Source organism: Mauremys mutica, chromosome 2, assembly GCF_020497125.1.
Source record: "Mauremys mutica isolate MM-2020 ecotype Southern chromosome 2, ASM2049712v1, whole genome shotgun sequence".
Lineage (NCBI taxonomy): Eukaryota > Metazoa > Chordata > Testudines > Geoemydidae > Mauremys > Mauremys mutica.
Genome location: NC_059073.1, coordinates 83442320 through 83464588, shown reverse-complemented (window position 1 = coordinate 83464588; position 22269 = coordinate 83442320). Strand labels below are relative to the sequence as shown.

Below are 22269 nucleotides of genomic sequence, written 5' to 3'. Positions count from 1 at the left end.
GATAGAGGTATATAAAATCATGAGTGATGTTGAGAAAGTGGATAAGGAAAAGTTATTTACTTATTCCCATAATACAAGAACTAGGGGTCACCAAATGAAATTAATAGGCAGCAGGTTTAAAACAAATAAAAGGAAGTTCTTCTTCACGCAGCACACAGTCAACTTGTGGAACTCCTTACCTGAGGAGGTTGTGAAGGCTAGGACTATAACAATGTTTAAAAGGGGACTGGATAAATTCATGGTGGCTAAGTCCATAAATGGCTATTAGCCAGGATGGGTAAGAATGGTGTCCCTAGCCTCTGTTCGTCAGAGGATGGAGATGGATGGCAGGAGAGAGATCACTTGATCATTCCTGTTACGTTCACTCCCTCTGGGGCACCTGGCATTGGCCACTGTCGGTAGACAGATACTGGGCTAGATGGACCTTTGGTCTGACCCGGTACGGCCATTCTTATGTTCTTATGCTGGCCCACTGCACACTGGTGAATATCACCACAGATAAGTACTGATTAGGGTACTCCTTATTAATTTTATGAGGTTCTCTTTATATTAATTACAACTTTAAAAAAAAAAGAAGGAAGAGAAGAAATATATACTATGCTAAATGTTAACATTGAACCGAACAAGTTAAGAGTCCATGCCTCTCTGAAGAGAATGTCATGGTTAATATTTTTTTTTAATATAATGAAAGTGTATTTTTATTTTCACTTTCCCCAAAGTCTGAACTTCCTGGAGGTATCTCTTTTCCAAAAAGAAAATCTTTGGATAGAGACCAAGCATGGAAAACCCCAGCCAAAAAAGTGAATGTTTTGGAAAGTTATGAAGAGTCCTGTGGCACCTTATAGACTAACAGACGTATTGGAGCATGAGCTTTCGTGGGTGAATACCCACTTCGTCGGATGCATGCATGCTCCAATACGTCTGTTAGTCTATAAGGAGCCACAGGACTCTTTGCTGCTTTTACAGATCCAGACTAACACGGCTACCCTTCTGATACTTGGAAAGTTATGGGATTGTAAAACCAGAGTGTTACAATGCAAACTCTTTTGTCACCTTAACTATAGTGATCACAGCCAGTGCCTACTAAAATACATATTTACACATAAAGGAAGGAAAACTACAGACCAAAAAGTAACTATTTTATTTATAGTGGATGTGTGTGTGGCATGCATAGTTTGATATTGTGATGTGCAGAATAAAATGCGTTTACTCACAAGAGACTAAAACTGATGAAGCAGTTCTGCTTGATCTTGCATGTCTTGTCAGAAACAAAAACAAACAACTGTATGATTAGACAATGTGGAGTGCAATGGGAATTGGCTGATAAAATGTTGTTACTAGCTCCTTTTGAAAAAAACCGATTGCAATTTAGCAATAGTGCTACTCTTGCCTTTCAGCCAAAAGAGTTTGTTTTACTAATTACTCACCTCCAGAGAAAAGGGTTTGACTTGTGTAGCAACTAAAATGGATTTATTAGTCAAAATGTAGCTCTAGTGAACTTCCATCAATTCTCACAAATTCCTTGCTGCTGAAGAGCAACCCAAAATAAATGGGGTGTTTGATTCCAAAAGTTTTGCACTGAACAGAGCTTTGTAGAAAAAGCAGTAAAACACCTGTTTTTACAATCTGGAGAAAATTCTTCTCTGAAATCTGTACAGTTGGTCTTGATTACAATAGTGTCCTCTTTTTGCATACATTAACATCAGTAGGAGCTCTGTCCGCATAAGTAGAGCTGAGCTAAGATTTCCTAGTGAGGTGTGATGTTTATGAGAGTAGGATGGGCTGGCTTAAGAAAACCACCACTAAACGTGCTCAAACTGGCCTCTCTTTGGCCATCTTTCCTCTCTGGGCATATGGTTGTCTGTTGCCTCTTCAGTTTCATTGTCGGCTTTACTGCTGCTGCTATTGATAAAACCCTCTGAAGATCCTGAGAAAGAAAATGTATCCAAGCCCGTCTCTCCCCACCCCCAAAAGCATTTTATGAGGGTGATATCATTGTGCCAGTGTTTGAGAGAGAAGGTGCAACTGACTTTCAGGAGAATAATGAAAGTGACTACACACAATGCCATAAAATGCATAGAATAAACAAGCTCAAAAATAGAGAAAAAAAATCTCTAAAGTCTTTCGGTTATTGTCATCTCAATGGTTACTTACAACGTTAGAACCAAAATCCGCAGATGGAAATACGATTTTCAAGTTGACAGTGACCCTTTAAACAAGAGTCATATAAACTGGCTATCAGAATAAGAGACACCAAAGTGGTAATGATGATTGTTCTATTCATTCCAGGTTTTGTTTTCAAGCAATGCATATTTAGAATAGAGGAACAAAGAGAAACTACGCTATTTACAATGCGTGGCGGGGTGGGAGGGAGAACAAATACAAAATGATTTTAGTATTTAGCAAAACTGCAGTAAACTCTTTATCATCTTGAACATTTTGTCTTAGCTTTCTTCATATGGTGGCTACCTAAGTTACCTAGTGAAATCTTTTGGCTTACCTAGTGAAGGCATGATTCTTCTAGATAAAAGACCTGATGTACAGCTAACAGTAAGTATTATATTGTTGCTTTTTGAAATCAGGGAAATACTTTGTTTCACATTTAATTTTTTTTCAGAAATCTTAACACAGTGCTATTTTTTCTGTTATCTAAAATGTACAATTGGAAAAGATTGCTCTTTAGTAAAACATTCTAAAAATGTATACTACCGTGATGCTGCATTTTTACAAGCGTTTTTATTACCTTTTGTTCAAAGCCATTCTCGTATCTATCTGTTTTGCTAAGGTAACTTCTTATTACACATATCTGACTTGAGTGCACAAAAAGATAAAACGGAATTTTCCCCTTAAAATACACCTGTTAAAAATAAATCGTAGCCTTGCACATTTGTTACCAAGAAGGGTCTTGATCTTGGAAAGACTTCTGTGTGTGCTTTATTTTACATGTGGGATTAATCCCATTCATTTCACAGGGAATTTTATCTGTGTAAAGTTAAGCATAAGCATTAGATTTTGCTGAATGGGGTAGAAATATACTTCAGGTCAACCAGATTTGAATTTAACTAGCTATGGGCCAAAGTTAGATCCTTAAATTTGTCATTTAAATCCCCTTGTCTGAACCTGGCACAAAACTAGGAGGGCATTTTCTTTTCTGGTTCAAATGCAGCTAAAATCTTACAAGAATATCTGTTCTCAAGAGATTTCCATGCTATCAAATACAAACTCAGAGTGTAGCTTAAACTTGATGGGAATCTGAATACAGCTTCTTCAGCTCATCTTTAATTTTAATCCAACCTTCTAATGTGCTGGCTGAGAAATATGTTGCATAGGGCATTGTAATAATATCTGATCTGACTCTCTCACTGCATCAGGATTGAAGGTCAGAAATTTTTCTGGGTCATATTTTGTTTTTACTTCCCTCCCCATCCTCACCCAAAAGTGCATCTTTTTGTTGTCAGAGTGAATACCATTAAAGTATGGTAACTTAAGTTTGTATCTGCTGAATGACAGAATTACTGTGCTTCAACATCTTATACTGCATATCAATACCGTAACATTAAAAGTATTCAAATTTCATCATGAAAGCATTATTCTTACACAGGGTCAGCAAATGAAAATAGTTTATGTGGATCCTAACAACCCATTGCCTGACCGACAGTATTACGGCCGTTTGCAGCTAGTTGAGGTAAGAAATATAAATGGAATAGTTTAAGATTTCATCGCATAGGTTAGAGTGCATCGGCATAGCCAAAACAGGCAGCTGCTGGAGATGTGGTTCTCCTGGAGTCACACTGGCTAATGTTTTGGGATAGTCCCAAGATACAATCCATTTGGCTAGAAGTAGGCAGGAGGATTGATATGATAATGGGTACCTCCTTAAAAATTAGTTCTCGGAATGGTGTTTTGGGTGATATCCCATTTTGGAAACCCTCCAACTCATGGAAGGCTTGGTTCTCTAGAGCAGTGCCTGTAGCCAAGTGAATCATTTTGCTTAGATGGAAGAGCAGACTGTCTCCAGGGATAGAAGCTCAGTGTGGGTATTCAGGGCATACAGGACCCAACTTTACCCCTCTGTGGGCTCAGGGCTAACATCCATTCCCGGTGGACTCAGGTTTCTATGGGCCTGTGAGGCCTTTTCCTAATGAAAGAGCCCTCACACAGTGAATATCCTTAAATATATACAAGTATTTATTAACAATTAGCAACAAATCAACAGAATACACATGCCAAGCATCTTATGCTCACCACTCCCAATAAAACAGATAGACATCTCCTGGTGGCCAGTCAGGTTTATGTCGTCTGGGACTCCAGCGTCTACACAGTCTGATCATGCAGGAGTTAAAAAGTTCAGGCAGCTTTGATCTGGAGGTGAATCCCGGAATTAAGTTCCAAAGTGTTTCTTTTCTGACCCTCATTATATAGTTAAAATGAGGTTCTCTCTTATCTATGTCTTAACTAATTATTTTACTTAAAACATAGCTATGCAAAAAACACTAACCTTCATTTTCACAATACAGGGGTTCACATGCATAAGACAGCCTACTCATTAGCTTTTGCATTTTTCGAAGTTAGTAATAACTTCTCAAGGTCTCCTTATCTTTATGCTTTGTTAGTGGGATATACTTGCAATAGCCAAACCTCATACTTTTTTATTATCAGGAAGAAACTACAGAAATTCAAGGTTAGTTTGTCCATTCTCTCCCATTTGCTTGACTTTGTGAATATATATCTATCTCCTGTTAATAGGGCTGCATCTGCAGCTAATGCTTTTCTATCTGTCTGCCTACACCAAGGCCGAATTCCCCTGACTTTATAGTTTTGTTTCCAAATTATGATGGCTGTGAGTTATGCTAAATTGATACACAAGATGGCAGTGAGTCATGTCAAGTCCAGGCCTCTCATTACACAGATCCGCTTCCTACAGAGTCTCACTCTATTTCAACAATTCTCTGTGGCACCATTTCCTTCTACTGTTGGCTTTCAGGCACCAAAAACATCTCCTGTTCCTTGAATCACTGATTGACATTCCCCAACCACCAAAAATGCTTAATCAGCTCCTTTCTTCCTGGGGGAGACATCCCTATCAATGTTCTTTCTCTACTGCTCTCCAGCTGACTTCCAGACTTCCCTCACAGGTTTCTATAGTGAATTGGGGCGGATACATAGTCTCGGTTGCTTGGCTAGCAAATATACAAAGTATGTATATGGATTTCTTATGTCCCTTCTCAATGTTCCCCCATTCCTTTTCCCACCCTTCATTTCTTTACATACCTGCTACCCACTTTCCTCACATCTGTTTCACCCTCCCTTCCCTGAGTCTGCAGAAAGTGGTGCTAGGTGATTGTTTTCTGTTACCATCCTCCCTTTTTGTTGCAGTGTCTGTTTCCACCAAGCTAATTGAAGGTTAACTCACCCCAGAGCCATATTTATTTTATATCATTAATGTACAGGGAAACTTCAGACATGCGAGCAACAATAACCTGGTATCTAGAGAAGAACTGATGATGATCCTGTCTAGACTAGATGGCTTACACATCAGAGGTCTTTACTACACAGAGAGTCAGAGGTTAACCCTGGGTGAGGTTGGGCTGGAAGAAGCCACAAGTACAGGAAGTGGAAGCATTGCATATAATGTAGAGACATGCTCCTGTCCCCCTGACTATGTGGGTGACTCATGTCAGGTAGGAAATTTTCTTTGCCTCCTCATTGTGTCATTCTTGATATGTTGCTCACAACTGTATTGGTTTAGTTAAAGAAAAAAGACTAATCGTTAGCAGTACTGGTTAATTTTAAGCATTTTGTAGGTAACTTTATGTACAGCTTTGATAGCTAAGGCCCAGATCCTCAGAGGTATTTAGGCACCTAACTCCCTTTGAGGATCTGGGCTTAAAATCCTTTCATTGCGTGAATTAGATACCTTCTGTGGAATTTGTGCTCCTTTTAGCTGCGACTATGCATGTATAAAGTGTGTGTGTTATATGAATAATATTTTCTGTCATGACTAAAGAAGATCAGTCTAATTAGCTTATCCAAGAGAAGGTTAAGTGTTGACTTGATCGTGGTCTATAAGTACGTACATGGGGGGAAGATTTCTAATAATAGAGGAGTCTTTAATTTAGCAGACAAAGGCATAATGAGATACAGTGGCTAGAAGCTGAAGCAAGACAGATTCATACTAGAAATTATTTGTATATTTTTAACAGCGAAAATAATTATCCACTGGAACTCACCTAAGATTCTCCATCACTTGAGATTTTTACATCAATACTGGATGTCTTTCCAAGAGATATGCTATAAAAGAGAGCTCAAACAATTTGTGGGCTTAATGCAGGAATTACCGGGTTAAATTCTAGTGCCTGTATTATGTAGGAGATCATACTAGATAACCATATTGATCCCTTTTGGCCTTGAAATCTGTGAACCTATCCAAGTGGACTATATTGTACAGTAGCAGCAGAGGCAAAGCTTTAAACTTCAAACCTTGACTGGAGACTCTAGAGAGCTGGGTCCCATTCTTGGTAATGATAATATGCTGACTACTCAGACCCTTAGGAACAGAGTGAAATATGTAAGTGAGAAACAAAGAACAGATTGCACAGAATGTGTAGAATTAGTTACTTGCTCGGGATCTGTCAAAAATGCTTAAGAGTTAAAGTAGCAGTTACTACACTAACCTGTAAACAATACATCTTAAAATGAGAATGAAAGAGTAGTGAACGGAGCAGAACAGCCACTGAGAGACTGATTGAACTAGCTGCATTGATTATTGGTCTGGGTCTTTCATTTTTGGCTCCTGGCCACAGTAATAGGGCATTGTTTGCTGAATATCATTTTCAAAATATTTTCAGAAATTATTTTCATGCACTCTGTGCTTTGCACTACACATGAAATCCAACTGATTAGCACACTGGGACTTGCATTTAATACAGACTGAAATTTTCCCATTCCCACCCCACCACCTGCAATGTGCTGTCTTTATACTATCCGTTTTTCCTCCTCTGCACTAAGGAAAATACATAGCCCAAAGGAAGCAGTCAAACCACGGACTTAATGTAGCTCATAAGCCCTTCACGTTTTTGCAGTATTACTCAATCTATGATTTACTGTTCTAATCGTCTAGCTCTGTCTGACTATGTTAGGTGGGGAGAAGGTGATGCCTGCCACACCTTACATTAGCTATACATTAACTTACAGGAGTTACAGCATGGTCGTTTAACCTCAGGAACTGTTGTTTGTGCTGTACAACCTGACTCATGTATAAAGTTTAAAGGTGGGGCCCATCGCAGCATACAGCCTCACTTATCTGAGTCAGAAGCCGAACAATAAGGCGGAGTATAAGAGAAGGTTTAAGTAGTGAAAGAATACTGTACGTGAACAGCCAAGCTAAGAGCTAAGCAGAATGACGGCCGAAATACAGAGGCTAAAGAACATAGGAGGGCTAGTTGTCTTATTAATAGCTCTGGGGCATTGCTTGGGACAAGATGTACAACAGAGGGTAGCATTTCCTCACCTGCAGGGCAGAGGTCAGCAGCAACAAACTCATTTGGATTTTAAACCAAAAGAGGTAATCTTTCTTTCTTTCTTTCTTTCTCACTGAGTTATGGAGTTCTTGAAATTCAAACAATAAGAATGCGAATCTCCTAACCTTGAATTACATTACTACCGATAGTACACGGATGATCTTTCGTGTAGGTTGTTTACCACTGTCCACAAACAGCCAGAGCGTCTAACAGCTTCTGTTTGACTTTTGAGTGGTTAAGAGCTTTTTGTTCATAAGAGGTGAATATTGCAAAATGAAGCTACGGTGACAGTTGTCCTCAAATCAGAGTGCTTCAGTACTCCAGTGTGTATGTTAGTGTTGTTACAAATTTTAAATGTAAAGAGAGTAAAAATTGAAAGAGGAAATTCAGAATCCTCATACTAATGCCATAAGCATAGATTTGTTCAAATGCATGTGGACACACTAATAAAGTAGGTATATTCTTTTTTGCTTTGCCTGTAAGGTACTTGTGATAAATAATCCTTGTAAAGCTATATTTCTATTGGTTGAGCTATTTCAAATATTGAGGCGGCTAGTCTCCTCAGAAAGCAGGAATACTGATTGCCTGTTGGCTATAATGTATAAATCCAGGAAGAATAGGTCCCTGCATTTATTAAAATGTATCTGAAAAAAGTCAGAGTGGGGCAAATTATGGGTTCAGCCCTTGCTCCCAGTGAAGTCAATATTAAAACTCATATTGATTTAAATGGTGCAGGATCAGGCCTTATGTACATTTAATTACATTAATCCCACATACCACTGAAAGCGAGGGTGGAATTTCTAACAGATCACAGGTGAACACTCATTGTTTAAACATCAACAACTTTCATTGCAGTATTCTGTTAAAATCCTTGTGCTGCTGCGGGGCTGAGGTTTTTCTCTGCCAAATGTGTGTTTAATAAATTCCTAATTCTCATTCAGAATCTTTCATAAATACTCATGCCTAAAGCAACTTAGACTACGGTGTATGGCCTGATTATGCTAACCCTTACTCCCGTGAATGGGCCCATGGAGCTCAGTGGCACGACTCATTTGAGCAAGAATTTGCAGGATTTGTAGTTCACATGCCACTTATTTTATTAAATATGTTTTGGGCCAGATTCTGCCCTTTAGGCACAGGCCTAATGGGGACTGTGCAGAGCTGCACTGCCTGAGGGGTAACTCCTGGAGGCATTTTGAAACGCACAGTGTGCCCCAGGTATCACACTCCCCTACCACCTCTTAGAAGGATGTAGTCTGTGATCTCCTGTACAGTCAGCCAGTTCAGCTCCCAGTGAGGAGGGGTTGGGGAGAAGGACCACGCCATGCCATTTTTGGGGTGCCTAGTACTCCAGAAGGCCCCCACAGGGAGCAGTCAGAAGAACACAGGTACTGCAGTTAAGACTGGTCCATGCATAAAGAGGCTCATATAGTGGAGAAAGCTCTTTTCACCCTCCCTGCTTCTGTTCCCATGCCAATAATGACCTGATCTCAACATATTAGTTAGCACCTAAATGGTATAGGCTAATACTGCTGACAGTTGTCTCTTGCTTCCCTTTCATTATCTTTCTCCAGTTCAGCTCCTCTGTTTCCCTACTTAAAATTGACTTTGATTGATCTGACATACAATATAAATGCTGCTCACGTGCTTTCAGTGACTGAACATTCTTTTCATGTGTCACTGGTCCCTAGGACAAGCCTGTACTTTAAAATCAAACTGCTGCATATTTTGGAACCTTGTCTCACTCTGCCTAAATGTGGCTTCATATAGCTCCAGGTGGAGTAATTTTGGAAATCATGACGAGTTAATATAGAAGTTACCACACTGGAAGTGTTTCTAAAGAATACACTGTAGTTACCTGGGCACTAAGATTTTATGTAACCATTGTAATATGTGAAGCGCCTATAGGCAGCCCTTCCAGAACCTTCTGGTATAAATCTACATTAATGTCTTCTGTGGCTGCTGTTTAAAGGCCAAATTCTAGACCCCTTTGCTAGCCGCAGGAAATGTCTTGCTCAGTGGTCTTCTGTGAGGGTCAGGATGATGGAATACCCCTGCTGGAGTAAGGAAGCACCGGTGCAGCTACTCAGCAAGGCCCGAATCCTGCAAATACTTATGCTCATGGTTAATTTGAGTACTGTGAGTAGTCCCATTTAAATCAATGGCATAAAGGTGAGAAGATGCGTAAGTGTTTGCAGGATCAGGGCCCAAGTGCTTTAACAGTTCATGGGCTCAAGTAATGGTATTTTCCTATACCCTCCACCCCCCGCCCCCGCCATGATTCTGTGGTTTGGCCAGCAGACCTCTGTAGAAAGAAACTCACTTGTCTATTACCACACCCAACCCCCAATGCCTGTGTGATACAAGCCGACTTTGAAAGCTGCATTATTTTTATAAAATTATTTGAAATGATTGGCCACAAGCTGATACGCAGCTGGAGTCCCTGTCATCTGCTCCGATGCTACTTTATAAGCTAAAATAATTATTATTAAGAAAGTAACAATTTGCTCCAAAAAAAAAAAAAAGCCTATCAGGAAACATTTTCTACTATAGTTTTCTGGGTGTGGCCAACAGATTTTAAAATACTGACCTTTGGAGGCTGTGGAATCCTTCTTTCCCCCACTTTTATTTAACATGTATATTTTCCTGTATACTTAATAGGAATGTAGCCCTGGATTTTACCGTGAGAATAAAGGATTATTTACAGGACGCTGTGTACCCTGCAATTGCAATGGAAATTCAAATAGATGCCAGGATGGTTCTGGAATATGTATTGTAAGTAAAACAATATTGTTGAAACTAATGTAGAAAAGCAGAATATCTACTTCTTTACTGAACTGTGGAATACATAGCATTCCTTTTTTCATTATTGCCACAAAATGATTCATGTGTAACTAGTTCAATTCTTTGACTGAATTATAATACCTGAATTTTTTACTGTGTATGCATTTAGGTCCCAGTCCTGCAAACATTTTCACATGCTTAACTTTGCACAGGTCAGTAGTTTCATTCAGTTTTCATTCCACGTTTCTCCCGTGCCTCTTCCCACAACTCCAGTTGTCCCAGGCTACCCCATTCCCCTCAGTTAAGCACATGGGTAAGTGTTTGCAGGATCAGGGCCTTAGTTATCTTATAGAGTCCGGTCCCTCAAACTTTTATTCTCATGGGTAGTCCGTAGCACTATGCACATAAGGGTTTGCAGGAGCCGACCCCATATTCAAATAAATAATTACATTATTGAAAAACGAAGACACTGTTTGCTTGCTCATTTTGCAAAACAAATCTTAGATTACAATTACACGGATAGTATGTACTGGAGAAGACAGGATTGGGCTAGCAGGAGAGAAGTTAGACAAATTACAAATCTGCAACTGAACTGTAGGTACAGTGGGGTGAAGTCTGCTCCTAGATAAGCATTTTAAGTCTGGAATAACGCCACTGAAGTCAAGGAACCCCAGTGGTTGTGTGAGCATGAAATTTGGCCTACTGTGTTTTTCTAGTTTATATTCTTGACAGTTAAATAACACCTTAGTTCTTATGGTTTATTCTGAAAAATTCCAACTTGAAAATTTTTGCTAATTCTTAACTGCACCCTTTTTATGTAAACAAACACCTTGCCAAATTCTCTTTTCATTATTTATTTTCCCCTGTTTATTTTTTGTAAGTTATTAATTCTTTCTGCCTGCAGCGCATTCCTTTGCAATATGCAATACCCTTTGACTTTGTTTCAACAAATCCTTTTGGTTAAATGTTAGTTATGAGACAGTTCAGCATGTTCCAGGGAATGACTCACAATGTGCTTCATTGGGAGACAGGACAGGCCATGACAGGAAAGCACTGCAGCAGAAAGATAGAGATGAGGATGTTTAGATCAGTTCAAGATGAGGCTGAAAAGTGTAAACTTCAGTTTTTTAGCCTAAAATATGTCATTTAGATGCAAGCACAATTAACTTCTGAATATGTTGAGATAAAACATCCCCTACCTTAGAGACAAACTATAAGGTGAGCAAAGTCACGCAGGAAAACTTGGTGCAGAGGACACTCAGAGAGCCCACTGTAGTTGATAGAAGTCTATCCATTGACTTCAGTGGGCTTTAGATCAGGCCCAGAGTTGCCAGCTTCTGACCCCATTGGGTGGGGTTTGTCTGTCTGTAGGGGGAGCCTGGGGCAGACATCAAAACATTTGTGCACTCTCCGTTGTGCTCCCTGAACTCTTTTTCCACCAATTGTTCTTCCACCAACGGCCCAGTTTCCTGCCAAAGCCTGCCCACTCTCATTGTAGGGGAGTCTCCCAGCAGCGTCTGGAGCCCCAGGCCCTTTAAATTGCCGCCAGAGCCCTGCCGCTGGACCCCTGGGGTAGCGGCAGCGGGGCTCCGTGGGTTATTTAAAGGGCCGGGGCTCCCGCTGCCTCTACTGCCCTGGGCCCTTTAAAGAGCCGCTGGAGCCCGGCCGCCGCTACCCCAGAGCTCCGGGGGCTATTTAAAGGGCTGGGGCGGTAGAGGCAGCGGAGTTCTGGGCGTTTTAAATAGCCCCTGGAGCCCTGGGGTAGCAGCGGCAGCCAGGGGCTCTGGCAGCGGTTTAAAGGGCCCAGGGTGGTAGCAGCGGCCGAGCCCTGGGCCCTTTAAACTACTGCCAGAGCCCCTGGCTGCCACTGCTACCCCAGCGGGGAAGGGGGAGGACACTTACCGGTACAGGGCAGGCCGGGGCTAGCTCTGAGCCCCCTTCCGCCGAAGGCCTCGCCCCTTCTGGGGGCCAGAGCCGGCCCCAACCCAGCCCCGTACCGATAAGTCCCTGTTTCTACTTTCACTCCTGGTATAGCGGCATCTTAATGCAGATGTCAGAGATCAGATTGTGCATTTGACTGTTAGGAACTGAGTGTGTGCACTGCTGAGATAGATTGTACATCGGAGTACTAAGAGGGTATGGCTGTGGAGCAGAGGAGTATGAGTGTTTTAGAGGTTTATGATGCTTAGATGGTAGGGTATGTGATTGGAGATTAATGTGGATGCAAATATTGGCTTTATTGGTAATTTCCTGGATCTCTATGTCTGCTAGAAAATGAGTTTGAACAACTTCAGCTGTAAATTAACAATTATTTTGTGTATAAGATTTTAGATGAAGCTAAAAGCAATGTCCCACTTGCCCACCAAATACACACATGACTCATTGACACTAATGGGAATAAGAATGTCTCTAAAACGAGATTTTATTCTTTGGAGTCTTATGGTGGAAACGTTGGCTACAGCAGTTAGATTTGTTTTCTCAGCATTCATTATTCATTAATTGTTCATTCCAATTAGTAAATTAAATACAAATTACATGCATATTGGGAAAAGTACATGAAATTAAAATCTTAACTGAATCTATTAAGCAGACTACTTTTAAAATTAATTTCCTGGGACTTAGGGAGGAAGTGTATCTGGACTCAATTAAATGTGTGTTTTTAAAACTGTTCATAATTTCCCAGATTTTATAATATACATTAAAATGCAAAATTTAAAGTTGCATTCAGACCTAGTGAATTTTTAATGGATTCACTCAAAATATCAATACAGATACACGCGTAAGAGACAACACTTATTAAGCAACTGCACTGCTGCTTTGAGTATCCTGTTAAAATAAGTTTAATAGTATTTACTTTGTCTGTCTGTCCTCAACTAGTAGTGGAAAAATGTGCTCTCTACAACTAGACAACGGGTGGAACAAATTTATTTCTGTAGCACAGGCCGTTTTGCAATAGCTGCGTAACTGTGGGTGAAAAAAATACACCCTCAGAGGTTTAAAACAGATCAGCTATAATTTCCTAGCGGTAATGATGATAAACCCTACAAAGTTAGGCCACAGTTAATTGTCTTGTTTTGTTTTTAAGGGCTGTCAACATAATACTGCTGGGGAAAAATGTGACCGTTGTAAAGAAGGTTATTTCGGCGATGCCAGTCAAGGTTCCTGTAGGGTGTGCTCTTGCCCTTTCACAAACAGGTATTGTACAATATAGTGTCAAGTTAAAAAAAGGTATGGAGGGTGGAAGTTATTTACGGTAAGTAGGTAGAGACTGTGTTTTACTCTGAGCTTGGGGTCTCAGTCTTGGTTGGGTCATCTAGGCACTAGTGCCATACACACAATAATAACTAAGTGCTGTAACTTATGTCACTGTTTTTTTTTAATAAGTTCAAGATTCTAACTGTAGCCCTGATCCTGCAATTGACTGCACAAGGGCTCCCCGCGGAGCACCGGGGTAACCCCCTTACTTCGGTAGGGCTCTGCACAGGCACAGTGGTGCACCCATGTGCAGTGAATTGCAGGGGTGAGGCCTGTTTTGTTTATGAGCTGTATGCGGCATCTGTCCCCGTACATGTCAGTGTTTCCCAGGGCTTTCATGTACAGTAACTCCTCACTTATCATTGTAGTTATGTTCCTGAAAAATGCAACTTTAAGTGAAACGATGTTAAACGAATCCAATTTTCCCATAAGATTTAAGGTAAATGCAGGGGGTTAGGTTCCAAGAAAAAAATTTGGGGGGCAGACAAAAGGCATTATATCCCGTACAGTACTGTACTGTGGTTGGGAAGTGCCCCTGGCTTACCTCACACAAGCACAGCCCACTACAGACAAGGACGCCAGGAAGCACCTTCGCAGTAGCAGCAGCAGCTTCCCTGGAGAAGAACAGGCACCGACTGTGCTGGGGGATGCTCCAGGCCCACCTCTTCCCACCCCCACTCCACCTCCTCTCCAGAGTATGCCACATCCCCGCTCTCTCCCCCCTCCCCCGCCCCGAAAGTCCTTAAGACTTTCTGGGAGGGAGGAGCATGAGTGGAGACATGGCGCTTCCCTGCTCCTCCCCCTCCCTCCCAGCACTTCATGCTTAGGACTTTCTGGGAGGGAGTGGGAGGAATGGAGACGCAGCGCTTACCCGCTCCTCCCCCTCCCTCCCAGAAAGTCCTAAGTGGGGCAAGCGCTCGGAGGGAGGGGGAGGAGGCGGAGAAAAGGAACTTGTGCAATGCTCCCTTGTAAAGTTGCTGCTCTTCCACAGAATCTTACAAGCAGGGGACAGAGCAGGCAGCCAAACGATGTTATAAGGGAGCATTGCACAACTTTAAACACACATGTTCCCTAACTGAGCGGCGACGTAACTGTGAAACAACGTTAAGCAGGAGGATGTTAAGTGAGGAGTTACTGTATTCCATTAGCTGTTGAAAACACATGTGTTTTCAATAGGAATTTCTCCTTTGCAATCCATGCCCGCTTTCTGTGCGAGTGAAGCCATATTCCTGAGACATGGCATGGAAATTATTTTTGCTGTCCCGTTTAGTGTCCAAAGTAGAGAGGAGATAATTGGCTATGAGGAAACAAGCCTTTGTGTGAGTGCAGAGAGATTTAGTGTTCTGTAAAGTACGCACTCAGAAAAATAATTAAAACTTGTAAACATGTAAGTGGATTTATGTTGGTCTGACTATATTTGAAAGATTCCATTAGCTTGGCAGATGAAACATACATACAAGTGCAAACATACTCACCAAACTGCAGCTCAGTAAACACTACTGAATGGTGAGAAACAATTATATTTGCTAGGATCTTAAGAATGTTACTAGATTTTTAAAGTCATTAGCAGTAAAATGGGCTGTAAATGCATATTGTTTTGAGCCACCTGTTTGTGGTGATTGCTCAGTGCTAAAATGTGAAAGTGTATGTGTCTTCAGGTAAAGAAAAAATAATAGCTCTAATAAAACCTAAGCGCTGTATTGCTAAGACTATTACACATTATTTGCCAGGTGCAGAGGCAGAGGCTAGATAGCCTTAAGTAAGAGATTTTTTCACTGGTAAGCAGTAGACAGGCTTTTCATATATCAGAGAATTCTTTGATGGATCTGTTCCTGACAGCATTGACTTCTTCTGCAGGTGTTTGCCTGAGGTCAGCTGAACATATTTTTATTCATCTTTCATTTTAAGAGTGCTAAGATAATTGGGGAAACTATGAAACCTGCATTTAATTCATAAGTCCGTATTGATCTAATAGCTACCATTCTCTGGACAGGGAATGTTCCACCTAGCATTGGTGGAGTCATCCACTTTTCCTCCAAAGTAAGAGCAATATATATTTTTTGGAAGGGTGGGTGGGGGAAAGGGTATTTGATTCCAGTCTTTCAGATTACTTTATCCAGGCGCTTATGGCCCAGGTGAATGGTCAAAAGATGGAAGGAGCACTAGTAGGCTATCTCCATCGCACACACCCCATCCTACAGCCAAGCAATAGTAGTCCCTCTACAATGGACCTTGAAGCTAGCTAGGTATCTCAGGAAGAGCAGGCATGGTCCAACATGAGTTCTCCCTCTGTGTACTAGGGAGCCCAAGAGGTACCATCACTCCCAGAGCTCCCTTTTGGGTTGTGCACCTCTCTACTACCTCGATGCAAAAAGGAAATTAGTGTTAGGTACAATTAAGTTCTTAGTTTTGTGGGTGCATTGGACATCTGCATAGCTGATCGGTTCCTTCTTCCTTAATACTCTTTTTAAACATTTCAAATGCAGAGGAAAATTTATAGCAAGAATTATCAATCCCCACTGATTTATAAATTGTTGTTTTAAGTCATTATTATTAATAAAAATGTCAATGATAGGAAGTGGATTTAGCATGTGTGGGCTCTAAACCAGTGGTGAGCAACCTGCGGCCCATGGGCCGCACATGGCCTGTCAGGATAATTCGTTGGCGGGCCGCAAGACAGTGTTTACATTGACTGTCCACAGGCACAGCCGCCCGCAGCTCCCAGTGGCCACAGTTCACCATTCCCAGCCAACGAGGTCTGCGGGAAGTGGTGGCCAGCACGTCCCTGCGGCCCATGCTGCTTCCCACAGCTCCCATTGGCCAGGAACGGCGAACTGCATCTATTGGGAGCTGTGGGTGGCGGTGCCTGCGGACGGTCGATGTAAACAAACTGTCTCATGGCCCACCAGCGGATTACCCTGACAGGCCACAGGTTGCCCACCACTGCTCTAAACCTTTCAAGAACAACTGTTAGCACAAGACCCTGTGATGATTTCCATGTGGGGGGGAGGGAAGGACAGTATTTTATATTAGAACTGTTGAGCCGTCAATTAAATTACTATGTTTACATGGGAACTTTAGTACTTTGGGGGGCTTTTTTTCTTTTTTGCTTTCATAGGAAAATTTTGCTATCCATGCTAAGAAATTAATATTGTGATTTTACTTTGAAATCTCATATGAACCTTGACTATTACATTTAAATAATTTGTATGTGAGGTTGTTTAATTTCTATTTCATGTGAAATACATTGATAATATTTATATACACCTGGATGTATAATAAACATTGATGTTATCCCTTGAAATTCATTTAAAATAAGATGAAAATCTTCTAAGTATAAGTACAAAAGGCCTACGCAATCAACAAAGAGCTGTTTTAGCACTTAACTGTTGGTTCTTGCTTAGTAAAATAATATCTGCATAGACCTGTTTTATTTCACAATCTTATTGTTAAGAAGCTTTGTTGTATGCATTCCTTTCCAGAATAAGCTATTTTGTTCTCTCTAGAAGGGCAGGAGTGTATTTAAAATAGCCAAGAAGTGAATTTAGTAGAAGAATTTGAAGCATCAATGGATAATTTGCTGTAATTTGTCCTGTGGTTGTTAAACTATATCATTGGTTATTTATACCACCAAATTACCCTTTATTCCTGAAAGTTATTTGGCCCCTGTTCTAACTAATCTGAACAGTTTGATTATGCTTTAGTGAAAAGAATTTTTTTTTATCTTCTCACAGTTTTGCAACTGGCTGTGTGGCAAATGGTGAAGAAGTTCAGTGTTTCTGCAAAGAAGGTTATACTGGAGTACATTGTGAAAGGTAAGTGACTTGTCTCTTAAAGCCTTTTCAAATGGACAGTAAAAAGAGTATCTCTTCACACATGCCTATTTATTTACCTAATTTATTTACTAGAAAATTTACCTAAGCATGTTGCTTCAGAATACTGTGTATGTATTTATATATATTGTGTGTAATATGCATGCATGTATAATTAGGTAACTATATAGACATAAATATCTGTCAGAAGAACATAAGAACAGCCATATTGGGTCAGACCAATGGTCCATCTAGCCCGGTATCTTGTCAAGTGATCCATCCTCTGTCATCCATTCCCAGCTTCTGGCGAACAGAGTATGCGGACACCCAGAGTGTGATGGTGTACCCCTGCCCATCCTAGCAAATAGCCATTGATGGACCTATCCTCCATGAACTTATCTAGTTCTTTTTTTAAACTTGTAGTTTTGGCCTTCACAACATCCCCTGGCAAAGAGTTCCACAGGTTGACTGTGCGTTGTGTGAAGAAATACTTCCTTTTGTTTGTTTTAAACCTGCTGCCTATTAATTTTATTCAGTGACCCTTAGTTCCTGTAAAGGAGTAAATAATATTTCCTTATTTACTTTCTCCACACCAATCAAGATTTAATAGACCTTTATCAGATCCCCCATTAGTCATCTCTTTTCCAAGCTGTAAAGTCCCAGTCTTTTAAATCTCTCCTCATGTGGAAGCTGTTCCATACCCTAATCTTGTCTGTGTATATAGTGCGCTGGGTACTGTACTAATTGCACAGCTGGGAGTAACTTATCATACACACTATAGAGAACAGAAATAAATGAATAATTTATCTTTAGCATATATAACTGGTATATACTGATTTTATCAAAAGGAGCAGTCAGCCACTTTAAACAGTCTTATTGTGTGTACCATTCGTTGTAATAACAATAATAGCCCCCTTATTTTGTTCTGTTTCCAGTTGAAAAACATTTTCCCTTTTCTTCTTATGCATTAGTTTGTTTACTTCACCTTTCATCTTCAGTGATTTAGGAGGAATGTGCACACTTCTCTGAATGGTGTTTGTAACTCAGTGGTGATCATGTTACAACTACATATTGCCCTTCATCCTAAATGAGCCCAGTGTGTCTTACTGCAGACACTGCAATAGTTTAGTAGCACAAACTACACAACAATTTAAAATAGGAAGTGAAGAATATCTTATTCAGTTTAAAGTGCTGGGGGAATTTAAATTTGCAGAATGTAATTGTCTGAGTTGGAATCTGACCAGCACACATGGACTACACCCCATCTCTTACAAATGGTGCCAAAGAATCTTTAATTACAAGTAGCCAAGAAATTGTGATGTCTCAACTGAAAGACAGCACCAGCAGCAGCATAGTGTCCCTTAACAGAATGCTGTAGCCTTGGTTCAGTGCTGAATCAGAAGGAAGGGTACACCTTTGTGAATCACTGGCACCATTTCCTTTAGCTCCTACTTGCAGGTTTCCTGTTCAGCGTGATTCTGTTTGGCACATGAGATCTGACAAGATCACAATGCCAGGCAACATGATTTGCAGGCATAGCTCCCAAAAATGTTATATATTTTTGTAATTTTATATATAAAATTTTATAGTTTTATGTATATAAGGAAGGCGAGGATTTTATTAAATGAAAATATATATTAGAAAAGGGATGGAAGCAATTTCAAGTATTTAATAACATATCTATATTTCTTTTGTCTAGCTGCGCTCCAGGATATTTTGGGAATCCACTAAAATACGGAGGTTACTGTCAGAAGTGTAATTGTAATAATAATGGTCAGCTGGTTAGCTGTGATCGTCTTACTGGAGGTATGTAAGGGTACACAGACAATTTGCTGAATACTAATTTCTGGCTTTCAATGAAGGAATGGAAGAGTTTTGATACAACTGAATGTAAGGGAAAACCTATGAGAAATATAGTTCATATTTAATAGCAGTTAAGTTTTGAATTCTTAACACTATTGATGATATGTTTCTCCATCCCACACCAAAGGGATGGTTGAGTACATTATTGAACCTCTTTTGCCAACCTCGAAGCCAGATCTTGCCATGCTGTATATAAGCTTATGAAGCATATGTCATGGAGTAGTCCTGATTTGCCTTCATTAAAATGTACCTGGGACAGAATAGTTGTAACTTCAGAGTGTACATGCCACGATCAAATGCTGTTTTATGTCATACATGGGGCAAATTGTGCCCCGAGATACACAAACACAACTTCCCCTAGTGTGTTAGGGGTCTGTCTCTTTCAGGAAATAGGGTGGGTTTTTTTAAACAATGTGCAGTCTAGTTTAGTATTTATGAGTTATAAGTGAACTAAAGAAGAGGTAAAGTGAGGGCCGAATCTTCCAGTGTCAGCTACACTGATGTAATTGCACTGAAGACATCCCAGCTACCTTAAGTGGAGTTTCACTAGTATAGCTGAGAGGAAAACCTGGCCCTAAATAAGACAGAAATACACACAAAAGAAATACAAATTGAACAAAGAACCTTCAAAAGACATCTTAGGGGTGGGACTTACTTGTCCCTGGACATTTGTTCCTCAGATGTTTGCTTTCTGGACATGAGAAAGAGCACAGTATGGCCACAGACATAGGAAACTCCATTTCTAGTACTGTGGTTGTGAACTTCGCAGCACATGCTACTCAAAGTCAACATTTTTCAGATAGATAATGGGTAAAATTTTCAAAAGTGACTAAGTCCCATTTTCAAGTGACTTTGACACTTAGTGAGATTTAAGATCCTGACTGCGAATGAGACACAGGCTGTTAAAGGATAGATTTACAAAGGTATTTAGGTATCTGAAAGTCAATTAGGCCTCTAGCTCATTTTTTGGGCATTTTTGTATGTCGCACTAGGCATCTATCTATGGAGTCCTGAGCGAATACACATTTATACCCTCGGATTCGGATATCCGCAGATATAAATTGGTATCCGCGGAACCACAGGGCTCTCCCGGGAACCACAGAGGTGAAAGGAGCAGAACATGGGGCCGCCACTCCCAGGAGCCAGCGCCCCATGCCAGCAGCTCCTCTGGTGTAGCTGTACCATTCCCAGCCCCGTCCCCCTTCCCTTCCACACAGCTGTCTGCATCCCCTGTTTGGAGACGGTACAGGCATGCCAGAGGAGCTGCCGGTGCGGTGCACTGATTTCTGGGAGTGGTGGCCCCACATTCTGCTCCCTTTGCTGCTGCGGTTCCCAGAGAGCCCTGCAGTTCCATGGATACCGATTTATATCCGTGGATATAAATTTGTATCCATGCAGGGCTCTACCTTTGTAAATCTGGCTTTTGGGGGCCTATGTCTGAAGGTCAATGAGATTTAAGTTCCAGCTCCCTAAGGACCTTGAAAATGGGACTCAGAGTCCTAAATTGCCTAGGTGTTTTTGAACATTTTACCACATCTGTGTATGATGTTTGCTTTATCCATTACCACTGTGGAATAAAGGATTTGATCTTATGCCCTCCAGCCCTTCTTTAAGCTTATCTACTTCTGTCCTTTGGGACACTGGTACCTGTTCATAGAAAGTAGGGCTTTGTTCTTGATGAGATCTTTGATTCTACCTTATTTTCATTCCTCATTGATTTCTCTCTGATGTCAATTTCATTTTCATTTTCAGTATGTCAACTTCATTTTCTCTCAAAAGCAACTTTTCCTTCTCACATTTTTAGCAATGTTTCAGACCAGTCAAAACCAGTGACTACTGATTTTCCCACTCTTTGCTTCTCTCCAGGTTGTTATCTGAGTGGCTGAGATGACTGTTTTATCTGTTGATTTTGGTCTAAGACATTACAGAAACAGCTGGTAATCTGAGTTGCTGTTGGCACCTGGTAGAATTTTTTGTTAGCTAATGCTGGTTTTCCATTTCGTCATTACAGTAATGCCACTTTATTAGGCTTATATTTTTGATGGCGCTGATCTGAAGAGCGTTTATCCTTTTTCCAGCTCTCATTCCAAAGTAAGAGTTTGCGAGGACAAGTTAATTCTTAGAGCAGAAGTCAGTGAGTCAATTTGTTTTCAGTTTCTCTCTGCCATTATATTCTGATCAGCCACCTCTTTCTCCACATTGGCATTAAAATCCCCTGTGATCAGCAGCACAGTGTGTTTTGGCAGGTTATGTGAGTGACATTCTGTTTTTTGCTGTAAAACTCTTTAATTTCATCATTTAAAAAAAATTTTTTTTTGATCTTGTAGTTGGGCCAGAGACTGTAATAAAAGTCATAATTATTTTTCACTTCTTGGAGATTGCTTGGAATATCTCTAGTGGTGGCTGGATAATACACTAGCAGGAGTGCAAGTGTGTCTGTATTCAGAATAAATTAAATCCTTCTCTTGCAGTAGCTCCCTTGTGACTCCTGTCTCCCTCTGATATTGGTGAAGTGTCCATTAGTAATCAATTGAACTTACCAGTGATCTAAGATGCAAATGGTGAAGGAGAAGGTAGAGCCATGCAGTTCCTGAGAGTATTCTGAAGTTCCAGGCTATGATCCTAGTCTATTCCATGCTGCTATTATCAGCAGAAGGATCTCATAATAGTTTTGGTCAAACTTTAACATTGTAGTCTGACACATAGAAAGTTGTCATTGACTCTTGGCAGCAGGGAGCCCAGTCCTAAGTGCCTCCTTCAAGGTATAGGGTGCCCTCAATTCCCTTAGATTTCAACAGAAATTGACGGCATTAGCACCTCACAGTAAACCATTAGCTTAAAGAACACTTGTCTCATTTATTGCCTGTATTTTACTATGTAAACTTAATTGTGGTCCATGTTTTTTTGTGGAGAAGAAAAAGGGAAATAATGAAGAGGCATCCTGGATACTTTTAAATCCCTTTAATTTCACATGAGGTCCAGCACTGGCATATCGAGGGCATAGGTACAAACTCAACCATAACCCCATGCCAACC

General features: G+C 40.6%; 1 protein-coding gene across 1 annotated transcript in view; it reads left to right on the top strand.

Moving 5' to 3' along the window:
- Window positions 1–22269, top strand: part of LAMA3 (laminin subunit alpha 3) — a 178186-nt gene that overhangs the window by 108232 nt on the left and 47685 nt on the right. Inside the window, exons 39-45 of the mRNA XM_045004766.1 lie at window positions 2449–2550; window positions 3602–3685; window positions 5451–5681; window positions 10182–10295; window positions 13390–13499; window positions 17294–17374; window positions 19071–19177. Of these exons, the coding sequence (XP_044860701.1) occupies window positions 2449–2550; window positions 3602–3685; window positions 5451–5681; window positions 10182–10295; window positions 13390–13499; window positions 17294–17374; window positions 19071–19177 (829 nt within the window). The remainder of the gene's footprint in view (window positions 1–2448; window positions 2551–3601; window positions 3686–5450; window positions 5682–10181; window positions 10296–13389; window positions 13500–17293; window positions 17375–19070; window positions 19178–22269) is intronic.